The 19,365-nt window shown below is 38.8% G+C and overlaps 1 protein-coding gene across 2 annotated transcripts in view; it reads left to right on the top strand.

The window, feature by feature from the left end:
- Nucleotides 1–19,365, top strand: part of TRPC6 (transient receptor potential cation channel subfamily C member 6) — a 100,005-nt gene that overhangs the window by 53,810 nt on the left and 26,830 nt on the right. For both annotated transcript variants that reach the window (XM_056329613.1, XM_056329611.1), the window contains exons 2-4: nucleotides 7,014–7,788; nucleotides 16,575–16,760; nucleotides 18,912–19,076. In XM_056329613.1, the coding sequence (XP_056185588.1) occupies nucleotides 7,102–7,788; nucleotides 16,575–16,760; nucleotides 18,912–19,076 (1,038 nt within the window). In that variant the 5' untranslated portion in view covers nucleotides 7,014–7,101. The remainder of the gene's footprint in view (nucleotides 1–7,013; nucleotides 7,789–16,574; nucleotides 16,761–18,911; nucleotides 19,077–19,365) is intronic.

Raw genomic sequence — 19,365 nt, 5'->3', positions numbered from 1 at the left:
AATACAGTAGAGACTGTGTGACCCCTGCTGCTCTCTTGCATTTTATTTCTTATTTTTCGTAATTTCCTGTAATACGGTTCCAAAGTGACGGTATTCCAGGCTTGGCCATGCTGGGTCTTAAGTAATAAGTAGTAAGTAGTCATTTAGGCTGCTTTCCCCCCCAAGTGCTTTAATAATCTGTTGCAACTAGCAGTTTTTCAGTAGTTCAGGAAGGTTGAGGTTTCAAGTGGCTTTAAGACTTAAGTGGCCAGAATCTAGAATCAGTGCTAACATAAGCATCTTTTTGATAAAAAATGGACTGAAAAACCTTAGTAATGGTGAAATAATTGTGAGAACTTCAGAACATAACAGAAATGAACATACACTTCTGGATCACCAAATTCCTTTCCCTGCTCTCAGAGGCAATCAAGTATCTTATACTCTTCTTAACAAACTCCTGAATTACTGTTTATTGTGTGTGTCTAATTAATCAGAAATAACAAAACAGAACAACTTGCTTTCTCTTTTACAATTAAACATATTTATGGTCTTGTGCTGCAAGAACCAGTTTGAATTACAGACCCTTAACTTTAATTAACTATAATTGCAAATGAGCAAAACAGGAAATTTATCTCATACATATGAGATATATTGATGCAGGGAAAAAGTATTACACTGAGATACTAGAGCTCTGCATCAGACCCGTCCTACAGTCCAGCAAACGATGCAAAAATCCGTTTCATTCTATAATGAGTTCTACTCCAGAAGATGAATCTAGGGAATGTATGTACTTAATCTCCCCTTTAAGCAATGATTTTTTCTAAATCCAGGCAAGGAAAGAGGAAATGCTACTGGACAAACAAGTTAATTCTAAGTGTTCTTCACTAGCAACGATTACTCTTTGTTTTGATAAATCGTATTGAATGTATTGCTGGAATAAAAATATAATCAGTTTCTATTATTTGAAAAATGAAAGAGAAAGTGTTTAATGAACTTCAGTTCTTGGCTGGGTAGCTGAAGTTGTTAACATCTCAGGAAAAAATAATGACTGTGATCCTGTTGAAGGGTTTGCTTCCTTGTATAAGGGAAGGAAGGATCAAATGCTAGCAAAGTAATTTTATACTGGATTAGTTTTGCAGGGCACATAAAGATAGGTATTTAAAACCAATTATATTATTATTGTCACTTGGTTTAAGTAAGATCTGAGTCTACACAGAATGCATCTTTTTTTTGAGTTTTAAAAATGTTACTGTGATTTTTTTAACAGGCTGAATTTATTGCCTGTTCAAGTAACTTCAGTATAAATTATTAGCAGTTAATTATTGCTGCACAGATCATGAAGAAAGTAGTTCAAGATGGGGAATTTTCCAGCATGCTGGTCAATGGGATGGTTTCTGCATTTCAGATGACTGTTCTACTGCAATTCAATGATTACTTTATTAAAAACTGAGAACCTAGTGCTAAACCAGAGCTAAAAATTCTGAAAACTGTTTCCTGCAAGTAAAAATTCTCCTGATCGCTATGCTTTTTAAAAGGTGACAGAGAGCCTTGCAATGACATCTGCCAGCTCCCTCTGTACCCTTGGATGCAAGATTTCAGGATTCTGTGTCTGTTTGGCTTAATTGCAGCCCAGGTCAGTCTGCCTTGAATGCAGATAATGCTTCACTCTGCTGGGGACTTTTGAGGTCTGGGCACAGACCTTACTGGTGAAAACTGAGGGAAAGCAAGCCTTGAGTACATCAGTCTCACCTGTGTCCATGGTCACCGGGTCCACCAATCTGTTGAACAGTGGGTCCATATGAATTTCTTTAGTTTTCCTTTTGCTTCTGGTGTACTTTCAAAAGACAGTTTCTGCTGGTCTTCACATCCTTTGCTACTTTTAACTCCAGCTGAACTTTAGCTTTCCTAACACCATCTTTGCATGGTCTCCATGTTTCTGCTAAAAGTGAGCATCAGGAGGACAGGAATAACCAGTAGCGTGTTGTTATGAGTTCAGCAGGTGTGGGGATTAGGTAGCACAGACAAAGAATGGGAGAGACACTGATGGAATAAGGATTGAGGGAGACAGACCCATGATACCAGTTGGAGCAAAACAACAAGTATTTCTTAAAACATGTCGGTTTGGGTCTTTAGAATTAGTTGAGGTAAAATAAGGTAGAGGGAACATGGGTGCTCTGGGGATTTCTAAGGTGAGGGATTACACAGTGACTTTTGTTGGAGGATGGTCATCACATCTTGAAGTCTGAAGTGGGAGAGGGAAACTGCAGTAGCCATGGTGAGAGCAGAAGTACAGATAAGGACAATTGTAGCGGTTGTTACGCTGACGTATGCTTGTGTTAATTCAAATCTTTCAAAGCCTTTCCTTTGCTAAGTGTAAGAAGTAGATTAAAGATCATACATGATAGACACTGGTTAGTTTACTCATTGCCTGCTGCTGCTGCCAGTTGAGTCAGCTGCAAAACTCGCACTGAGAAAACACTAGCATCTCTAATGGCTTTTATTGAGCAGAATAAAGCCTCTGTGGAAGAGGCTTAATACTGCATTGTTTCAGAATTGATCAGGATATAATAGAATTTTTTACTATAATTTGATTAATTGGGCTGGGGACCAGAACTTGCGTGATGTGATTAACCTGCTACGGAACATGTCCTGCTATTACATTTCCATTGGAGTTGTACTCTGATGCCATAGCAAACACTGAAAAGAAGTACCATTCATTTGAATAATAAAACTTACATATCGTTACTGTGATGGTGCTTACATTTGACATAAAAAGATTGAAGAGAAAATGATTGTAACTGGTTGTAACTGATTGTAAAAGAAAATCTGATTGTAACAGTTTATTCAAGTCAAGAACTAAATCGCACAGTGGCTTCTGAGATAGAGGAGGATGTTTTCACCTTTTGCTATCCTGACTTGCTGAGCCCTGCACAATCCCAGTAGCGTTATAGCTTCTACTGAAAGAAGAAGGAAAATGAAACACAAGTCAAATATAAGTCAAATAAGAGGTTGACTATATAATATCAAAGCAATCTAAATTATGCGAGGGCAATTATATCTACATGTAACTACTACATGTAATAATTAGTTATTTGATGTTTTGTAGTAAATCGGTTTTTACACATTCTTAGTAGAGAAACATTTCTTTCAAACAACACAAAATATTTAAATGCCAGAATGGCAATATTTAGTTCTATGTGTAAATTCATTTTGAAAGCAAACTTTTTTATTAGTAGTAAATACAAATCCTATGAATTGTGGAACAGTAGCTCAGAAAAAAGCTATATGCACTTATTCTGTATTTGTCCTAGTTTTCCTGTATATATGTGTTGAATCTTGTAAGCTTTCTCTATTTTTCTAAACTGAAAAAAACACCTCAAAAGTATTCCTTTTTAAAGTAATTGCTTTAAATGCCACCTTTCTTATCTGTATTTCATCTGCAAATGCTGTTTTGGACCAAATCATGCTTTATTCTTCCTACTTGTTTTGGGCTGCCTCCTATGGTGATTTATTAGGTTATTCCATTTATACATTCAACTATAAAATAGAAAAAGTGCAAAGCAGTATGCATCAAAGAAACAAAATGATCATTCAATAAAGGTGCAGGAGAACATTTATATATCTTACTGACAACTGTCCAACCCAGATACACTTGTCTTTCTAAATATCTCCTAAGAAACAGAGGCAATTCACAATTCTGTGAACACCTATGACATCACATTTTTAGAAAGTCTTAAAATCAGTACAAAGTGTTTGCACCCATTTTTTATATTTTTTTTACGTTAGAGAAACTTTAATTTTTATCATTTAAGCTCTAAAACCAAAGCATGTTTAATTAAATTTGGTAGAAGTATACATGTACAAGACATGTAACTAAACTATTCTGTTTCTACTTCAGCTCTAGTTAATTTTCCTTTAAAAATGTGGGGTTTTTTTTCCAAGCATTGCACAGTTTGGATATCCAAAGGCAATGGCAAATGAAAATCAGTTCTGATCAGTGAATCAGAGTCAACTAAATATTTTTTTCTCAAAATTTTATTATTCTCACACTGAGGTGCTTTTTTCCAGGAAGCTATAAAGCTTAAAAAACCATATAGCCGGATTAAAGCCCTTGCTGTAGGATTAAATTAATTGGGATATTTAAGTCCTTTATTTTTTGAGAACTAACTCTGTTCTGGAAGTTAGGGAAGCTGTCTCCCTGTGGTCTTGCTATGGTCATCTCGTAAGAGTTATTCAGTGCATAAATTTTAAAACCTGCTGTGTTTCCCCTTACATTCTTTTATTTCTCATTCCCCACCCCTCCCCATCTTGTCTTTACCTTCCTTCTCTTTCCTGTCTCCCAGTTGATTTTCACCTTACCAATACACAAACATTCCATGTTTGAAGAAACTTTTCAGAACCATGTTACAGTCCTTTAAGGTGTAATTTTCAAAACTGGGTAGCCTGGCATCTGCTTTCCCTACTGTGATCTCTCCATTCTACCATTTCATCCCTGTTCCGGTTTAGCACACGTTTCCAGTGAGCACTTGTAGATACATCAAAAGAGTGGCTTCTATTTAGTGAATCTCAGTTTTTGACACCAGTATTGCACTAATGCCAGTAACTTCTTCATTTGCAGTTTTGATGTTTTCTATGAAACCTTTCCAAAGACTGTCTTTTCAAAAATATATTTTTATTTTGAAATACCTGGAAATATGCATAGAAAAATTTGAACATTTAGCATATTCACCTCCTATAGGTCATTAGCATATATCCATGCTCTATCATATGCTTTGAACTCACAGTAACTGAGACAATCTTTGTAGATAATCTTGAGGAGCAGGAGATGGTAGGATCTAACTTTATTCCATATCATGAAATGGGAGACAGTCTGAGCTAAGGTTGTAAACTTGCTATTGTAGCATGGTATTAGTACTGTCTGCACGTTGAACAACAGTACAGTTGTCAATTTTGATATATTCCACATTCCATACATGTGATTATCTTGCAAAAAATCTGTCTTTTTAGTTCTAAGACTTTGGCAATTTGAAGCATTTCCAGTGTTGTAGAGGACTATATCTCTGGAACTGAGAAGGCAGGAGGCAAAAAACAAATTTATACTAAAGTTAAATATAAACAATATAGAAGAAATAATATGTTGTAATGTTACCTTTTGTGAAGCCGTTTTGAGTCGCAAAGTTTTTTACTGTCATTTAAATACTCAGATTCATATTAATTAGTAAGTATTTAATGAATAAAATATTGCTTGTGGTTTTGTGGGAAATACTGAAAATAGTGAAGTGTATTTGAGCATAGGTATGTAAAGAAGCATTAAGCTGCCATTCAAAAAGAAAATAAGATGAAGTAGTGAATATTTTGTCATTTAGCAGAGTAATTCTAGGAGAGAAAATTATTTGCAGTTGAATTTCTATTGAGAATTGGGATCTTAGTTTACTGAAATAATAGTCATGAATTAGATTTTCTTACTGTTAAAGAGAATGTAGCATATTTTGTAGCATTCCTCAGCAAACTTAGCTTCTGTGGTTCACTTCATGTTTTAATAATTGAATAATTTTAAGTAATTAAAAATTAATGTAAGAGGTAAGGAATGGCTGAGGGTTTCAGTAGTAGAAGCAGAAAAATGGACAACATTTCAGAGCTATCATGAAACAAGAATTGGCAGGATTCTTGTGGAGGGATAAAAAAGATATCAAGGTTATGAACTGTAATAATGAAAAGGATGGTGCAGATGGGGACCAACAGATGTCATACAATGTAGTCGATTGTACTGATTCAATTTATGACTGAGTATTCAATTACAGATGTCAGAGAAACATCAGCAGAGAAGAGGAAGACTGATCCAAAATGTAAGTTAGAAAGTAGCTGGAGTAGTGATGGGACGAGGAATAACAGGAGCGAGTGAAGTCAGCCTGCCTGCTTTTCTGAGGCAGAAGGGAATTTAGGGAGTTTCCATGTCTGTGTGCCCTGCTGCCCTGTGCAGCCCCTCATCCCTCACCCCGTGACTGCTGACTCCTTTCACATGTTGACTTCTCTTCACTCTGATCTGTGACTTAGCACCAACATAGACCAACTAAACAGCTTCGGATGAATGGCATCCTGAAGGGATGGTGGCTTTCGGAAGGGCCACCTGAGGGCAGCTAGGCTTGTGTGGTATCACTGGAATGCCTCCTGTCAGCTCAGCAGACATGGGCTGTTCTCACTGCCTTGTGCTGTTGATACTGGCTGTCTCTGAACTGTGGCAGTCACTGCATGTCATCGCTGTTCTCCAGGTCCTCTTTGTATTTAAAATATATATTTAAACAATGAACTTGAGATCTGATGTTCTTTTTTTTTTTTTTTTTGATACCCAGCTGTTCCGTTGGTCATTCAAAATACCTGCCAGATCTAGCAGAAGTGTCAGAAAGTAATACATTCATCCAGAGAAAATGTAGTTTAGTTCTTGAAGCAGTTCTCAAACTTAGCTGAATGTTTTCTGTTGGAAATAGTCTTGTAACCAGAAAGTGAAATCTTAGCATGTAAAAGTGTTATAATGCTTTCTTCTTTTCTAGATTGCAATAGGAAGCACTTTTTCTGTGAAATGACCGAACATACCAGAGGGATGTGTGACATACCAAATGATGATGATAAGTTGAGATAAAAGAGCGCTGGAAAAGCAGAGAGGGGTTTCTGTGTAAACCTGAGAAAGAACCATACCTTCAAAGCCATTATTCTACCTGTGTAACATGAAGCACAGTCCAACTTCACTAAAAATTATGCAGAAGCTGTGGAGGACAAAGTAGGGAAAAAAGTGTAGTCTTAAATGCTGATTGACTAGGGCTTTTTCTTCTTGTTGAAGTAAAATGTAACTGGCTACTGATTCTAGGGCTTTGTAGTGACAGTGGTTACACAGGGTGTCAACGTCAGGGTTTCTGGTCTCCCTTCTGCTTTAAAAATATGCAGCAGATACATTGTTAAAATACTTTTATTAATCTTTTATTTTAAGTGGGTATGCCCTCGCATAAACCAGAACGAATAATTTCTCTATTTTCACACAGCCGAGGCAACGAGAACAGACTAGCACTACGACGACAGACCATTCTTCGGGAGAAGGGGAGGAGGCAGGCCAGTCGAGGGCCAGCATATATGTTTAATGACCACTCAACAAGTCTTTCTCTTGAGGAGGAGCGCTTTTTGGATGCAGCAGAATATGGAAATATTCCAGTGATTCGCAAAATGCTGGAAGAATGTCCCTCCCTCAATGTGAACTGTGTAGACTATATGGGGCAGAACGCCTTGCAGCTGGCAGTTGCCAATGAGCACCTGGAAATCACAGAACTTCTGCTGAAGAAAGAGAACCTGTCTCGGGTTGGGGATGCCTTGCTTTTGGCTATTAGCAAAGGTTATGTTCGGATAGTGGAAGCCATTCTAAACCATCCCGCATTTGCTGAAGGCAAGAGGCTTGCATTGAGTCCCAGCCAGTCAGAGCTCCAGCACGATGACTTCTATGCATACGATGAAGATGGCACTCGGTTTTCCCATGACGTTACACCGATCATTTTGGCCGCTCACTGCCATGAGTATGAGATTGTCCACACTCTGCTGAGAAAAGGAGCTCGGATTGATAGGCCCCATGACTATTTCTGCAAGTGCAGTGAATGCAGTCAGAAACAAAAGCATGACTCTTTCAGCCACTCTAGATCCAGAATCAATGCCTACAAAGGTCTGGCCAGCCCTGCTTATCTGTCTTTGTCCAGTGAAGACCCTGTAATGACTGCCTTAGAGCTCAGCAATGAGCTGGCTGTGCTTGCCAACATTGAAAAAGAGTTTAAGGTGAGTAGAGGGATAACGATTCTGACAGACACAGAATTGCAAAGTTCAGTCAAAGGTCTTTCTCCCATTCGCTAAGCAGTAGAAGATCAGCATCATCTTCATAAATGAGCAGGATAACATGGGCAAATATGTAGCTGTTTAATGAATGGAAGATTTAAATCTTTGGGAATGTCTAATTGCTCTATGCTGATTGTAATTCAGGCTGCTTATGTAGAATGTGCCAGTGAACTCATCTTCCACTTCCTATCAGGTAGGATAGTAAAGGAGGCCCTTCAGACCTAGGGGTGAAGCTGGCTTAGGACAGGGAAAGGAGGAATGGTCATGCAAAACAAATTGCACAATTCTATTAAACCCTCATGCATTCTCATTTTCTCATAGTTGGACTGAAAACTTCCGCACTCCTTGCAATGTTTTGCACTTATTGACAAAAGGGACTCTAAATAACGTCCTCCTCTTCCTTTCTTAATATGCTGCTGTTCTCTGATATTTCTACTAATCTCTTAATGGTTTTTATTTACTTGTACTTATTAATATGTCAACTCCGTGAAGTTTAAGACTTTTTCCGTGTTCTATAGAATGTTAATGTTTCAAAAATGCATGATTTTGAAAAAAAAAAAAAAAGAGACTCAGAGATTCCAGGCCACTTAGATCACTTAGATTCTTGAAGTGTGGGTGTTCTTTGGGTTTTTTTTGGGTTTTTTGGTTTTTTTTTATTTTTATTTTGTTGTTGTTATGTAGGTGCCATAGTGCACAACCTACAAAATTATTTACCACAGTTTATTTGTGTTAAGACAGTCAGAATGTAAGCTTTTTTCTCTCAGTAAATGCAAATTCAGGCCTTGTGCAAACATTGGCAGTGTTAATTATGACTTAGATTAGCTAAAGTCCCTTGGACAGGGTTTACCTTATGGGACCCTGTTGAAAGCAGGTGCTGGTATATGATACTACTGCGACAGAGCAAGACAGATAGACTTCACTAACAGGAGATCAAACCCCTCCAAAGCAGTAATAGAATAATTTCCAACATTGTGTTAGGAAGAGTTTGAAGTTGCCATGACCATTATTTAATGTTAATTTTCTTAGCAGTGGCATAGTTCGCAAGGCCATGAACCCGTCTCTGCTCAGCCAGCCTCAGCTGAGATGCTGCAGTTCTGAAGCAATTACTCTTGACTTCTGCTCATAGGTGTATCTTTGTGGCACCAATCTGTTGTAAGAAGCTGAAATATTTCTTGGAGAGGGAAAAGGAGCAGGAATGTGCAAAAGGATCTTAGAAAAAGCAGCTAAACAGCTGGCATAGGAGCAGAGGATAATTTTTACTTTTTATCAATAAGATGAAATTCTGGGAAGAGCATTTCAGCTTAAAGCAGAGAATGAATGTTTTCCCCATGTATTCCCTAGTTTTCTACTAGGACCTCAGTGGACTGTGATTTCATCCACTACTTTCATGTAAAATTCAGAGAAGAGTATTTAAACCACATACTGTTTTTTCTTTCTCTTTAGCAGCTGCTGAAGATGTGAACAAAAGGACTTGATTAACTCAAAGGGGAGTAAAATTAGAACAGAACAGAAAAACATTTTTCATACACCATCAATGCAGCCTGTTAAGTTCACAGCTATGTTGAGATAAATAGCATATCTGATTTGTAGGGACTCTGTAGCTCCGTTTACCACAGTTGGAGCGACACAAGCTAAGATTATTATAAAGATAAATAAAATCATAATCTGCATCATCAGCAAGAAGTGTCCTTCAAATGTATGCTGCAGTACACAATCCATGAGATGAACTGGTAGTGCAGTATTTGTTCCTGATGCCACTAGAGCAGGGAATGGAGCACAGGGATGAGAAGGGGTGGGCTGGTTCAGATCACAAGCTTCTGCAGGCTGCCCTGAAGTGCCATGAGCTCCTCCCAGAGTGACTTGGTTTTGTAGCTCCTCTTGTCTCAGTTGCCTTTTCTAACATTAGAGCTCCACTTCCAGCATAGTACTGTATAAAGAATTGCAACAGAGTTTTTGAGGTACTGTCCATCAGCAAAATCAGGAGGCTTGACAAGAGACAGAGCAGCTCCATATTGCTTGCTGTTTATCAGCCAAGCTCTGCTGGGGATGTATGTGTTCTTTAGAGTAGAGTGAAGGTGAATAGAAACAATGACAAGCAGGAACACAAGGCAACATGGAAATTTAACTCTCCCTGTGGTGGTTTGACCCTGGCTGAATGCCAGGTGCCCACCGAAGCCACTCTGTCACTGCCCTCCTCAAGCAGACAGGGAAAAGACAATATAACAAAAGGCTTGTGGGTCAAGATTAGGATGGGGACATCACTCAGAAATTATGTCACAAGCAAAACAGACTTAGTTTGGGGAAAATTAGTTTAATTTATTACCATGAAAATCAGAAAAAAAACCCTTCCCCCCACCCCTCCCTTCTTCTTGGGCTTTTGATTCCCAGTTTCTCTATGTCCTCCTGCTGAGCAGCACAGGGGATCGGGGCATGGAGGTTGTGGTCAGTTCATCCCACATTGTCTCTGCTGCTCCTTCCTCTTCACACTCTTCCCCTGCTCCAGCGTGGGGTCCCTCCCATGGGAGACAGTTCTTCTTGAACTTCTCTGACATGAGGCCTTCCCACAGGCTGCAGTCCTTCTGGAACAAACTGCTCCAGTGTGGGTCCTCTGTGGGGTCACGAGTCCTGCCAGTAAACTTGTTTCAGTGTGTGCTTCTCTCTTCATGGGTCCACAAGTCCTGCCAGCAAACCTGCTTCAGCACAGACTTCCTCCAGGTCACAGCCTCCTTTGGGCATCCGCTTGTTCTGGCATAGGGTCCTCCATGGGCTGCAGGTGGCTGTCTGCTCCACTGTTAACCTTCATGTGCTGCAGGAGGACAACCTGCCTCACCACGGTCTTCATCACAGATTTCAAGGGGATTCTCTGTTCCAGCACCTGGAGCACCTCCTCCACCTCCTTCTGCGCTGACCTGGGTGTCTGCAGAATTGTTGCTCTCACATATTCTCACTTCTCTCTCTCACCGGTGCAGATGTTTTTTTTCCTTCTTAATATGCTATCCCAGAGGTGCTACCGCCGTTGCTGGTGGGCTCGGCCTTGGCCAGCAGTGGGTCCATCTTAGAGCCGCCTGGACATGGGCGAAGCTACTGGCACCTTCCTTCACACAGAAGCCGCCCCTGTAGCTCCCCTGCTACCAAAACTTTCCCATGCAAAGCCACTGCATCACGTTTCATAAGGAGCAGGAAGCTGCCAACATAAGGTTTTTTGGGAACATTTTTGTAGGTACTAAAATCAAGTGGTGGTTCTGGATAAATATCAAAGACCGTGGAGTACATTAATACATGCACTAATGAGAGTTAACATTTACCCTATCAATAAGTGATAACATTTACAGTATTTGGACAGTCTGGGGATTGACTGAGAAATACCTGGCTTAGGTTCAGTGCAGGCAGTACAAAGGTTGTGTGTACAATTTGTGGGAAATGGATGCTGACATCTTCACTGAATCTGGGCTTGTTTGTGCTCCTGCAAGCTCATATCCCTGTATTTAGCAGCAATGTATTTAAAAATTATTACCCTTACTTTATTTCAGGAGTTTGCCACAATTATCTTGACAGTGTAGTCCCTGCATAAAGATGTGGGTTTTGTAAAAATGTGTTACACGTGTTAGTGTAATCAAAACAAGTATGTTGTTAGTGCATAGATTAGCTGGACATGGCAAAGCTTTAGCTCCACCTAGGGTTTGTCTGTGCCATTTAAAGTGTTTCAAACCTTAGCTAAATGAAAATTGAACTTTCTGATAATACACTGTTTTAAAAGTCACCTGTTGTATAGTGACAATGGGGTATTGTTGAAGAGCAGCTCCCTAGTGTGTGCCAGTGGCACAGATAATTCCCACGTCTTCCTCAGAGGCAATGGAAAGGGCTAATGCTCAACTGTGATGCTGGTTTTTCTGTGACTATCTTAAAAATGACCTCCCTCTCCTGTCTTCACCATCCGTTAATGTCAGAGATAACAGTGACCATGAAGCTGTGATTTGCACGGAATAGGAAATGCCATAATCAGTGGAAACCACTATTCTCTGGAATAAACTCCTTTCTTTGCTGCAAACCTCTGCAGCAGCATCATCTAGTATTACGTGCCTGCTGCATTTCATTGCAGGTATTGTTTTTACAAGTGTTTTGGGGGATCATTCTTTATTAGGAGCAAAACCAGAAAAAAGTAGAAGATGACTTGTGAAGGAAGACTAACTGGACAGATGTGTCAAGCACAGTGTAGGAGCATATACCAAGCAAATAGCAAATTCAGGCTTCCTGAGTAATTCTGAGATCTTCTCTGAATGCCATTTAATTTACCTTTTTATGACATGGATAAGTGTGTAGCTTTTACAAGGTTTGATGTTATACAGAATATTTTTATTTTGGGGGATTGTTCTCATATTTTCTGTCATCTAAATAATTTGCCCACCTTAGAGCTAATATCTCTACTATGTCCATAAGGATGTAGATGATATTTGACAAATGTTTTCCTGCAGAGATGTGGCCTGGAGTTTTGAGAGGGACAGCTGTGGCCTAGTGCTGTTCAAAATGGATAAGATTTGCGTTTAGTACAAAGTCCACTGCAGCTATAATGGCAACAGACTGTTTTATTGTTTAATGGGATGGTGTGGAAAATGTATTTTTAAATTAAACATAGATATGTTACTGTTTGCTGTAGATTAATACCCCTAATAAGGTCATCTGAGTTTGCTTTTCTGATGAGAAGTAAAATCCAATTTATCATCTCAAAGTCTGATTTTCTGTTAGTTTTCATTTATACGACTGCCGTTACAGAGATCAGATCCCAGCCTTCATCACAGATACTGTCAGCTCTCTTAAAGAAAAGGCATCACCTTTTAGAAGAAAGAAATGAGGCACTAAAGGAGTAAGGACCAACTCTGTAAAGGGAATAATGTGTTTATCCACCTACTAATATGCCTAAATCTAACATTTAGGTCCCACTTACATTCAAAAGGCACTCTGAAATCCTAAATCCTCATACAGCAGTATCCGTGCTTTTGGTTCACTAAGCAGGGCCAGGATGTGGTCTGGAGCACTGCTCCATCTCATCTGTGGGGTTCAGTGTCAGCCTGTGTCCTGAGAGCATTTTCATCCCAGGCACAGTCTGGGGGGAGCAGGAGCCTGTGACTGGTCACAGGAGGCTGCGTGGAGAAAGCCCCTTTCTTTGGGGAGAAGTGGCTGTGGTGATGCCCTTCTGCTGTCCCGCTTATGTGGTCAGAGGTAAGGCAAATCATGGTCAGCTGAGGTTTTCAGTGACTATGGCCTGCTTGCTGCCTTACCTGGGACACCAAGACAGTCTGTGGCTACTCCCACCACAACCCCTCCTGCCTACCCCTCTCAGCAGCAGCCACTATCACCCCCACCCCTCCTGCCTCTGTCACCAGCATCTTGTTCCCCTGGTTCCTCATCCCCCACAGCTCACCCCAAATCATCACCTTCCTTTTGAAGAGTGGGAGCAGCCTATGCTGCCCCCTCATCCTTGGTGTGGCAAAATTTGGCAAAATTGGGTTTTTCCTAAACTGCTCAGGAGCCCTGAACCAACATTGCCACATAAGTAAAATAAATGACACGCACGCTTTGTTGCAGAATTAAGGGCTGATTCTTTTTAGAGCCTCCAACTGTAATTTAATTGCTAACTACCTTCTCAGGTCTCCCAGGACTGGTTTTTTAGTTCATTAAGTTTTACATTTTGCAGTAAAGGAGAAATCATGGAGTTATCTATGTGCCTTTGACAATTTTCAAAAATAACTTAAGCCAAAACAAATGACCATGTTCCCTTGGCTCAATGGTAAGAGACATGTGAGACTGTGGGGGAGGGGGAACTTCCATGTGTGACAGAGAGACACCGAGATGTCTTCAGCGAGAAGAGTGTATTAATCACTTCTGCTGTTGCTACGTATTTAAGTGGACCAAGAAGACCAGGGGCAAAAGGCAGCCTGTGCAGTAGTCTCTGCAAGTTAACACTTTTGATTTCTTAGAAAAAAAGTTGCCTGGCTAGAGCTACTTGCCTTTTGTTCAGATGCTGACAAATCTTCCTGTGGCAGTTTAAGAAATTATCATCCCATCTGTCCTCCATAACCTTCCCCAAAAGGATAAAATCTTCATACATCTCAAGACAGCAAACTGCAAACTGGAGCAGGGACATGCGTTGCCTTCAGCTGACTCTGCTGTCTTACAACCATCCGGTGCCATGGCTGGCAGGGAGGTGGTGATGCTGGGCTCTGTTCAGTTCCCCAAAGCTCGTTTGCTGTAACCTGACTGCTGAGGACATTTCAGCTACCACCACTGATGACAGCTGTGGCCGTGTTTCAAAGGAGGGGAAGCTGCTTTACTGCATTTGCAAATGAGAAAATAAAATGATGGAGTTTATGGATGAATTTACTGGGTGATAATATATACTGTGATACTGTGTACAAACCTAAATTCAGAAGGGATAATTTTGCAAAATATGAATGAGGGTAGCTGGTTATTTTTAAAAGTGCCCATTCAGTATTCATTTTGGTAAACAGGACTACGCTCAGAAAAAAGCATGTTCTTCATTAGAGTAAATTATTGTATATGAGTTTTTGCTTTGAGACTACCCTAAGCCATTGGATTCCACCATGGAGTGATGGTCTTCTCACACACTCTTTTGAAAAATCCATGTCACGTTTCAGTCACCAGAGCTGGAAAATACTGATGAAAACTGTGAGTGTGCATGTATATACATATGTCCTACCAGAAAATATGCTCATACCAATATACTACAAATCTATTACAATATTTTGTACTAGTTATTTATGAAGGCCAGATGATTTTGTTCCTCAATTTATTGAAAAATACTCCTTTCATTTGATGTTCAAGGGTCAGATATCAGTTTGGAACAGTTCATGGTGTGTAGTTGTGCAAGGGTGGATAGGTTGGCTCTATGTTTTCCCTTTGTGAATCGCAAATGGCTACTTTTCCTTTCATTTTGAAGAAGACATTTATGCATTATAACAACTGAATACAGAACTGCTGCTACAAAAATGAAAGCCAAACAGAAGGTCATACATTACTCTCAAAAAATGTCTTTCTGTAGGGTCAAGAAGTTAGGATTTTGGTTAATCTCTCTTGTTACTCTTCTGAGAGGGAAAACAAATGATAAAATAAACAGCATGTCATGAAATAGTTTTAGTATTTAGCCTCTGTTGTCTTTATAGAGAAATTACATTAAAGTTCTTTTCTCTTTTATGACAGATCTGAGCTCTCTTGCTTACACTATATTATTAAAAAGATAAATCACTAGCAGTTTTATGTAGGCATACAACAGCTGCTATAACTATTTGTCTGTGAGTGTTTGCATCCATCGAAGTAAAATGAAATGTAAAACTTGAATGCCATCATTTAGTATAACCAAGTAATAAACTGGTATTGTGGGTGATAAACCACAAACATGCATAAAGTACACCGTCAACAAATAAATTAGGGTATTACGTATACTAAAAATAATGGTTTCTTTTCCAGCCTGTGCATTAGATGGCAGTTAGTATGAAGGAAGTAATTAAAAAGAAGGGACTAAACAGAGACTAAGAGTGGGAGAAGGGGGAATGCTGTGAAGAACAGACCAGAAGAGGGGGGAAATGTGTCACTGTAACATGAAATAGAGACTACATGAGCAGTCCTGTATGGTGTGGGGTGGTTGGGAATTTTTTTCATTCTTTTGTTTGGGAAAAATTCTACAGTAATTTCATTTTTTTAAGTTGTTAAAATTAGCAGAGATCATGTTGACACATGTATGAATAAATCTCTTGTAAGATCTAGGCCAGGGGCAATTTATATGTACACATTTTTTAGCTTTAGATATGTATCTATATTTATATCCATCTAACTTCCTACCTGTCTAGCTATGTTCATCTTTTAAGACCCAAACACAGCTGCAAGTAAGGAGTGCTTAACAAACTGGATTGTAGTGATCAAAATATATTTTGCTGTTTTGACTTAACGCCTTTTGGAAAACAGTGGCTGAGAAGGGTATTTGGTAGCTGAAACAACTGAACTTGAAGCTGTAGAGCAACGTTTTGGCTCACACAACAAAGTCTGTCATGAGATATGCGAGCTAGAGAGCACTGAGTTGAAGTTAGGGATGTGATATCACCAGACTATCTGTAGCATTGCTGACGCTGTTGCTGGACAAGAGCAATCAAATTAATGTTTGCAAGCTAAAAGAGATGTTGAAAAATGAGAAAGATAAGATTTACAAGACTAATTCAAGCCTAAGAAAATTCAATATATTTACGTAATTCTCAAGAAAGTTGGGAAGTTGTTTAGGTGTGTTCTCTGTAGGATACTCGTCTTGTCCAACTGAGATCTCTACAGTGTGATGTTCTACATCTGAGCTAGTTATCTAGACCTCTGTGACAGTCAGTGAATAGAGAAATTTCCCATGCTATTCATCTCAACTTGAAATAGACATTAAAATATGACATACAATATTTCTTAAAGTGTTTTTTTTACTTCCAATTGGCTCTAAAGCAAGTCTGTAGAAGTAATTCAGGTGTAAAAATTAATAATGTGAGACAAATCCTAGTCTTCGAATATTTAGGGGAAGCACATGCCTGATAACGAAGTGCTGTTAATCTACCAGAAAAAAAATACATAACAAGATGCAAACAAGCTATTGATGCTCATAGACAGGTAGCTGGGATGTAGAACTACTTATCTCATGTTAGGTATAAACAGCAAGTTATCTTCTTTCTCCTTTTCTTTTCTAGAATGATTACAAGAAATTGTCTATGCAATGCAAGGATTTTGTAGTTGGACTCCTTGATTTGTGCAGAAATACAGAAGAAGTGGAAGCTATTTTGAATGGTGACGTAGAGATGAGCCATAATAATGGAGAACATGGTCGCCCCAGCCTTAGCCGCTTAAAACTCGCCATTAAGTATGAAGTTAAAAAAGTAAGCAATTATGTTGATCATACATGTCATGCTAGTGGTATCAAATTGTGCTGTTATTAAATGTTTATGTTTTAGTAGCCTATGACACTTAAATGAACATTTGGGCCCTTCCTGTAGAGTGTATTTTACAAACAAAAGAATCCTTGCCCCAGATAGCTTGCAGTATAAACAAGAAACATGTATACTGGTCACAGTGAGTATGAGAGCAAATGGCTCTAAAAAATGTGTAGCTATATGCAAAATGTGTAGCTATTTACTTGGGTTTAGTTTTAATCTATTTAAAAAAAAAAAAAAAAGATGGAAGAAATTTGCATTACTTCTGCAGCCTGGAAAAGCATAAAATTTAATAAAACCCAGAGGATAGCACAGCAGTCCCGTGCACTGCGTGATAACAAATGCTGATACACATTTTTGTCAAGCTGTTTTGTCTTACTCAGAAAGTTGAGAAAACAGTGAAATCGCGTGTCTTACAGGAAATATGTATTTGTCTGTATAGAGGATCAGAGACGCAATCTAGGAGTAATAGTACTGTGGTTCTCAGCTGAGAAGAACAGCAGGCTCCAGGTAGTGTCAGATACGGAAGTTATTGTCCCTTCTTTGGCATGCTTTCATTTCTACTACCTAATGCTCTGGTCTGCATCTGAAAAGGGCTCAGCAAAACCAGTTGAGTTAGTAGCTGCACCAAGACCCAGAAAACTTCTCTTGGATAATGTAAGTTGTAAAGTTCTGGGTGATGTGTTTGTAAACCAGGAAGAAATGATTTGTGTGGTGAAGTTTGTACAACCGAAGATCAAGAAGGTACAACTCAGTACTATATTTCCCAAGCAGATTACCCTAAAGTAGGGTGACAGAGCAGCAAGAGCTTTGATAAAACTTTTCCTACATAATGAAATGGATCAGATCAACACTGGGAAAATAAACATATAACTAACTAGCTAAATAAATAAATAAACCTTATTTTAACAACAACAGCAAAAAAAAAATAATAGAAAATCAGGACTCTTAAAAATCCAGTCTGGACTGAATGTACAGGTCTAATACATACAGATCTAATTTATCAGGGAAGAGTTGCAGATTTTTTACAGAAATTGAGTTCACATCTCTGGGGGACACCTAAAACATTTATATGTGAGGAGTATGTATGTGTTCACGAAGGGAAGAAAAGAAGAAAACCATTTTGACTGAAAAGCACCTACCAGTATATGAACACAAACCTGCAAAACACTTGGCAAGCTACAGTCACTAAGGAAAGCTAAACCAACTTTTGAAGAGATGGTGCCATGTTGACCTTGTCCTTCATAGTATCTGAATCTTAATCCCTCCTTGAATGTGAACTTTCTTTCAACACTTCCTCCTACCTGAATAAAGGCATTTCTTGCACCTTCAGCCAGTCATCCTTTAAATATAGAGGAGCATTCTATAAAAAGACTACCTAGATTCAGTTAAATTTTTATTTGTATTTCTAGGTCTAGACTTCTAAATTTACAGTGCACAAGAATCCACTCTTTATTAATATCTACCTTTGTGAGATGCTTCTTATACTCTCCAGAGGTTTTGAGAGAAAAGAGGGTTATAGGCCAAACTTCTCAGTTTTGAGGAGTTTGTCCAAAAGATTCCAGAACCAAGTTATAAATAGTCCTTAGCTGATTTCCTGCATCAGTAACAGCTATTTTCTTATGCCAGCTGAAAAAAAAATGGTATTTTCCATGTTAGCATGTGATGGTATGGCATATTCTTTGTTTCATAACTAAAGACTATGTAGCATCCTTTGCAGAACACAAAGACCTAAAGTTTTGGAATTTCTGAAGTAGCAGCATGAAAATTATAAATGTCGGAAACAAGTAGAGTTTGCCCAAATAAAGTTTGTGTTTTAATTACCCTTGGATGGAAAATAATAATTTGTGATGGCACAGTGTCAATAAAATAAGAGGGTTTTTTACGTTAAAAAATCTATTGTTGCTGATAACATGCCTGCATGATGGGAGATTATGCTCATCAAAAACCATTTTCTTATACCCTTGTTAATGCTCCTTTTAATGTAAGCTGAGTTGTTGCTATTCCAACTTTGTTAATGAGTTTCATATCACAGTTATTTTAATAAAAGATATTCTGATACCAATATTATTTTTGTGCTCCTTTTCTTTGTTACAGTTTGTAGCACATCCAAACTGCCAGCAACAACTTCTCTCGATCTGGTATGAGAATTTATCAGGTTTACGGCAGCAGACCATGGCGGTGAAGTTTCTGGTTGTTCTTGCTGTTGCAGTAGGACTGCCATTCCTTTCAATGGCTTACTGGATTGCTCCTTGCAGTAAGGTCAGTCCCTGGAATCTTGTAATGGCCTTTTATTAACTCCTGTATCATCTGCATGTAGATTCCTGTCTGGCAAAGATGAAGCATGAGTATAAATTACTGGCGTGCTTAAATAATACTTGAGCGATATGTGATTTTAAAGCTGAGTTAGAATGGAGCGGCTGCAAGATTGCATGTTTTGACAATTGTAGTTAAGACAGATAAATACTGTGTTAAATGCAAAGTATATTAAATTAAATTACAATGGTTGAGCAAGAGTTGCCTTGTAGAAATTGTATTTTAGAAACAATGA

The sequence above is a fragment of the Falco biarmicus genome, chromosome 2, assembly GCF_023638135.1.
Source record: "Falco biarmicus isolate bFalBia1 chromosome 2, bFalBia1.pri, whole genome shotgun sequence".
Lineage (NCBI taxonomy): Eukaryota > Metazoa > Chordata > Aves > Falconiformes > Falconidae > Falco > Falco biarmicus.
The sequence above is the reverse complement of the archived record's forward strand: the minus strand, read 5'-3'. Positions and strand labels throughout refer to the sequence as shown.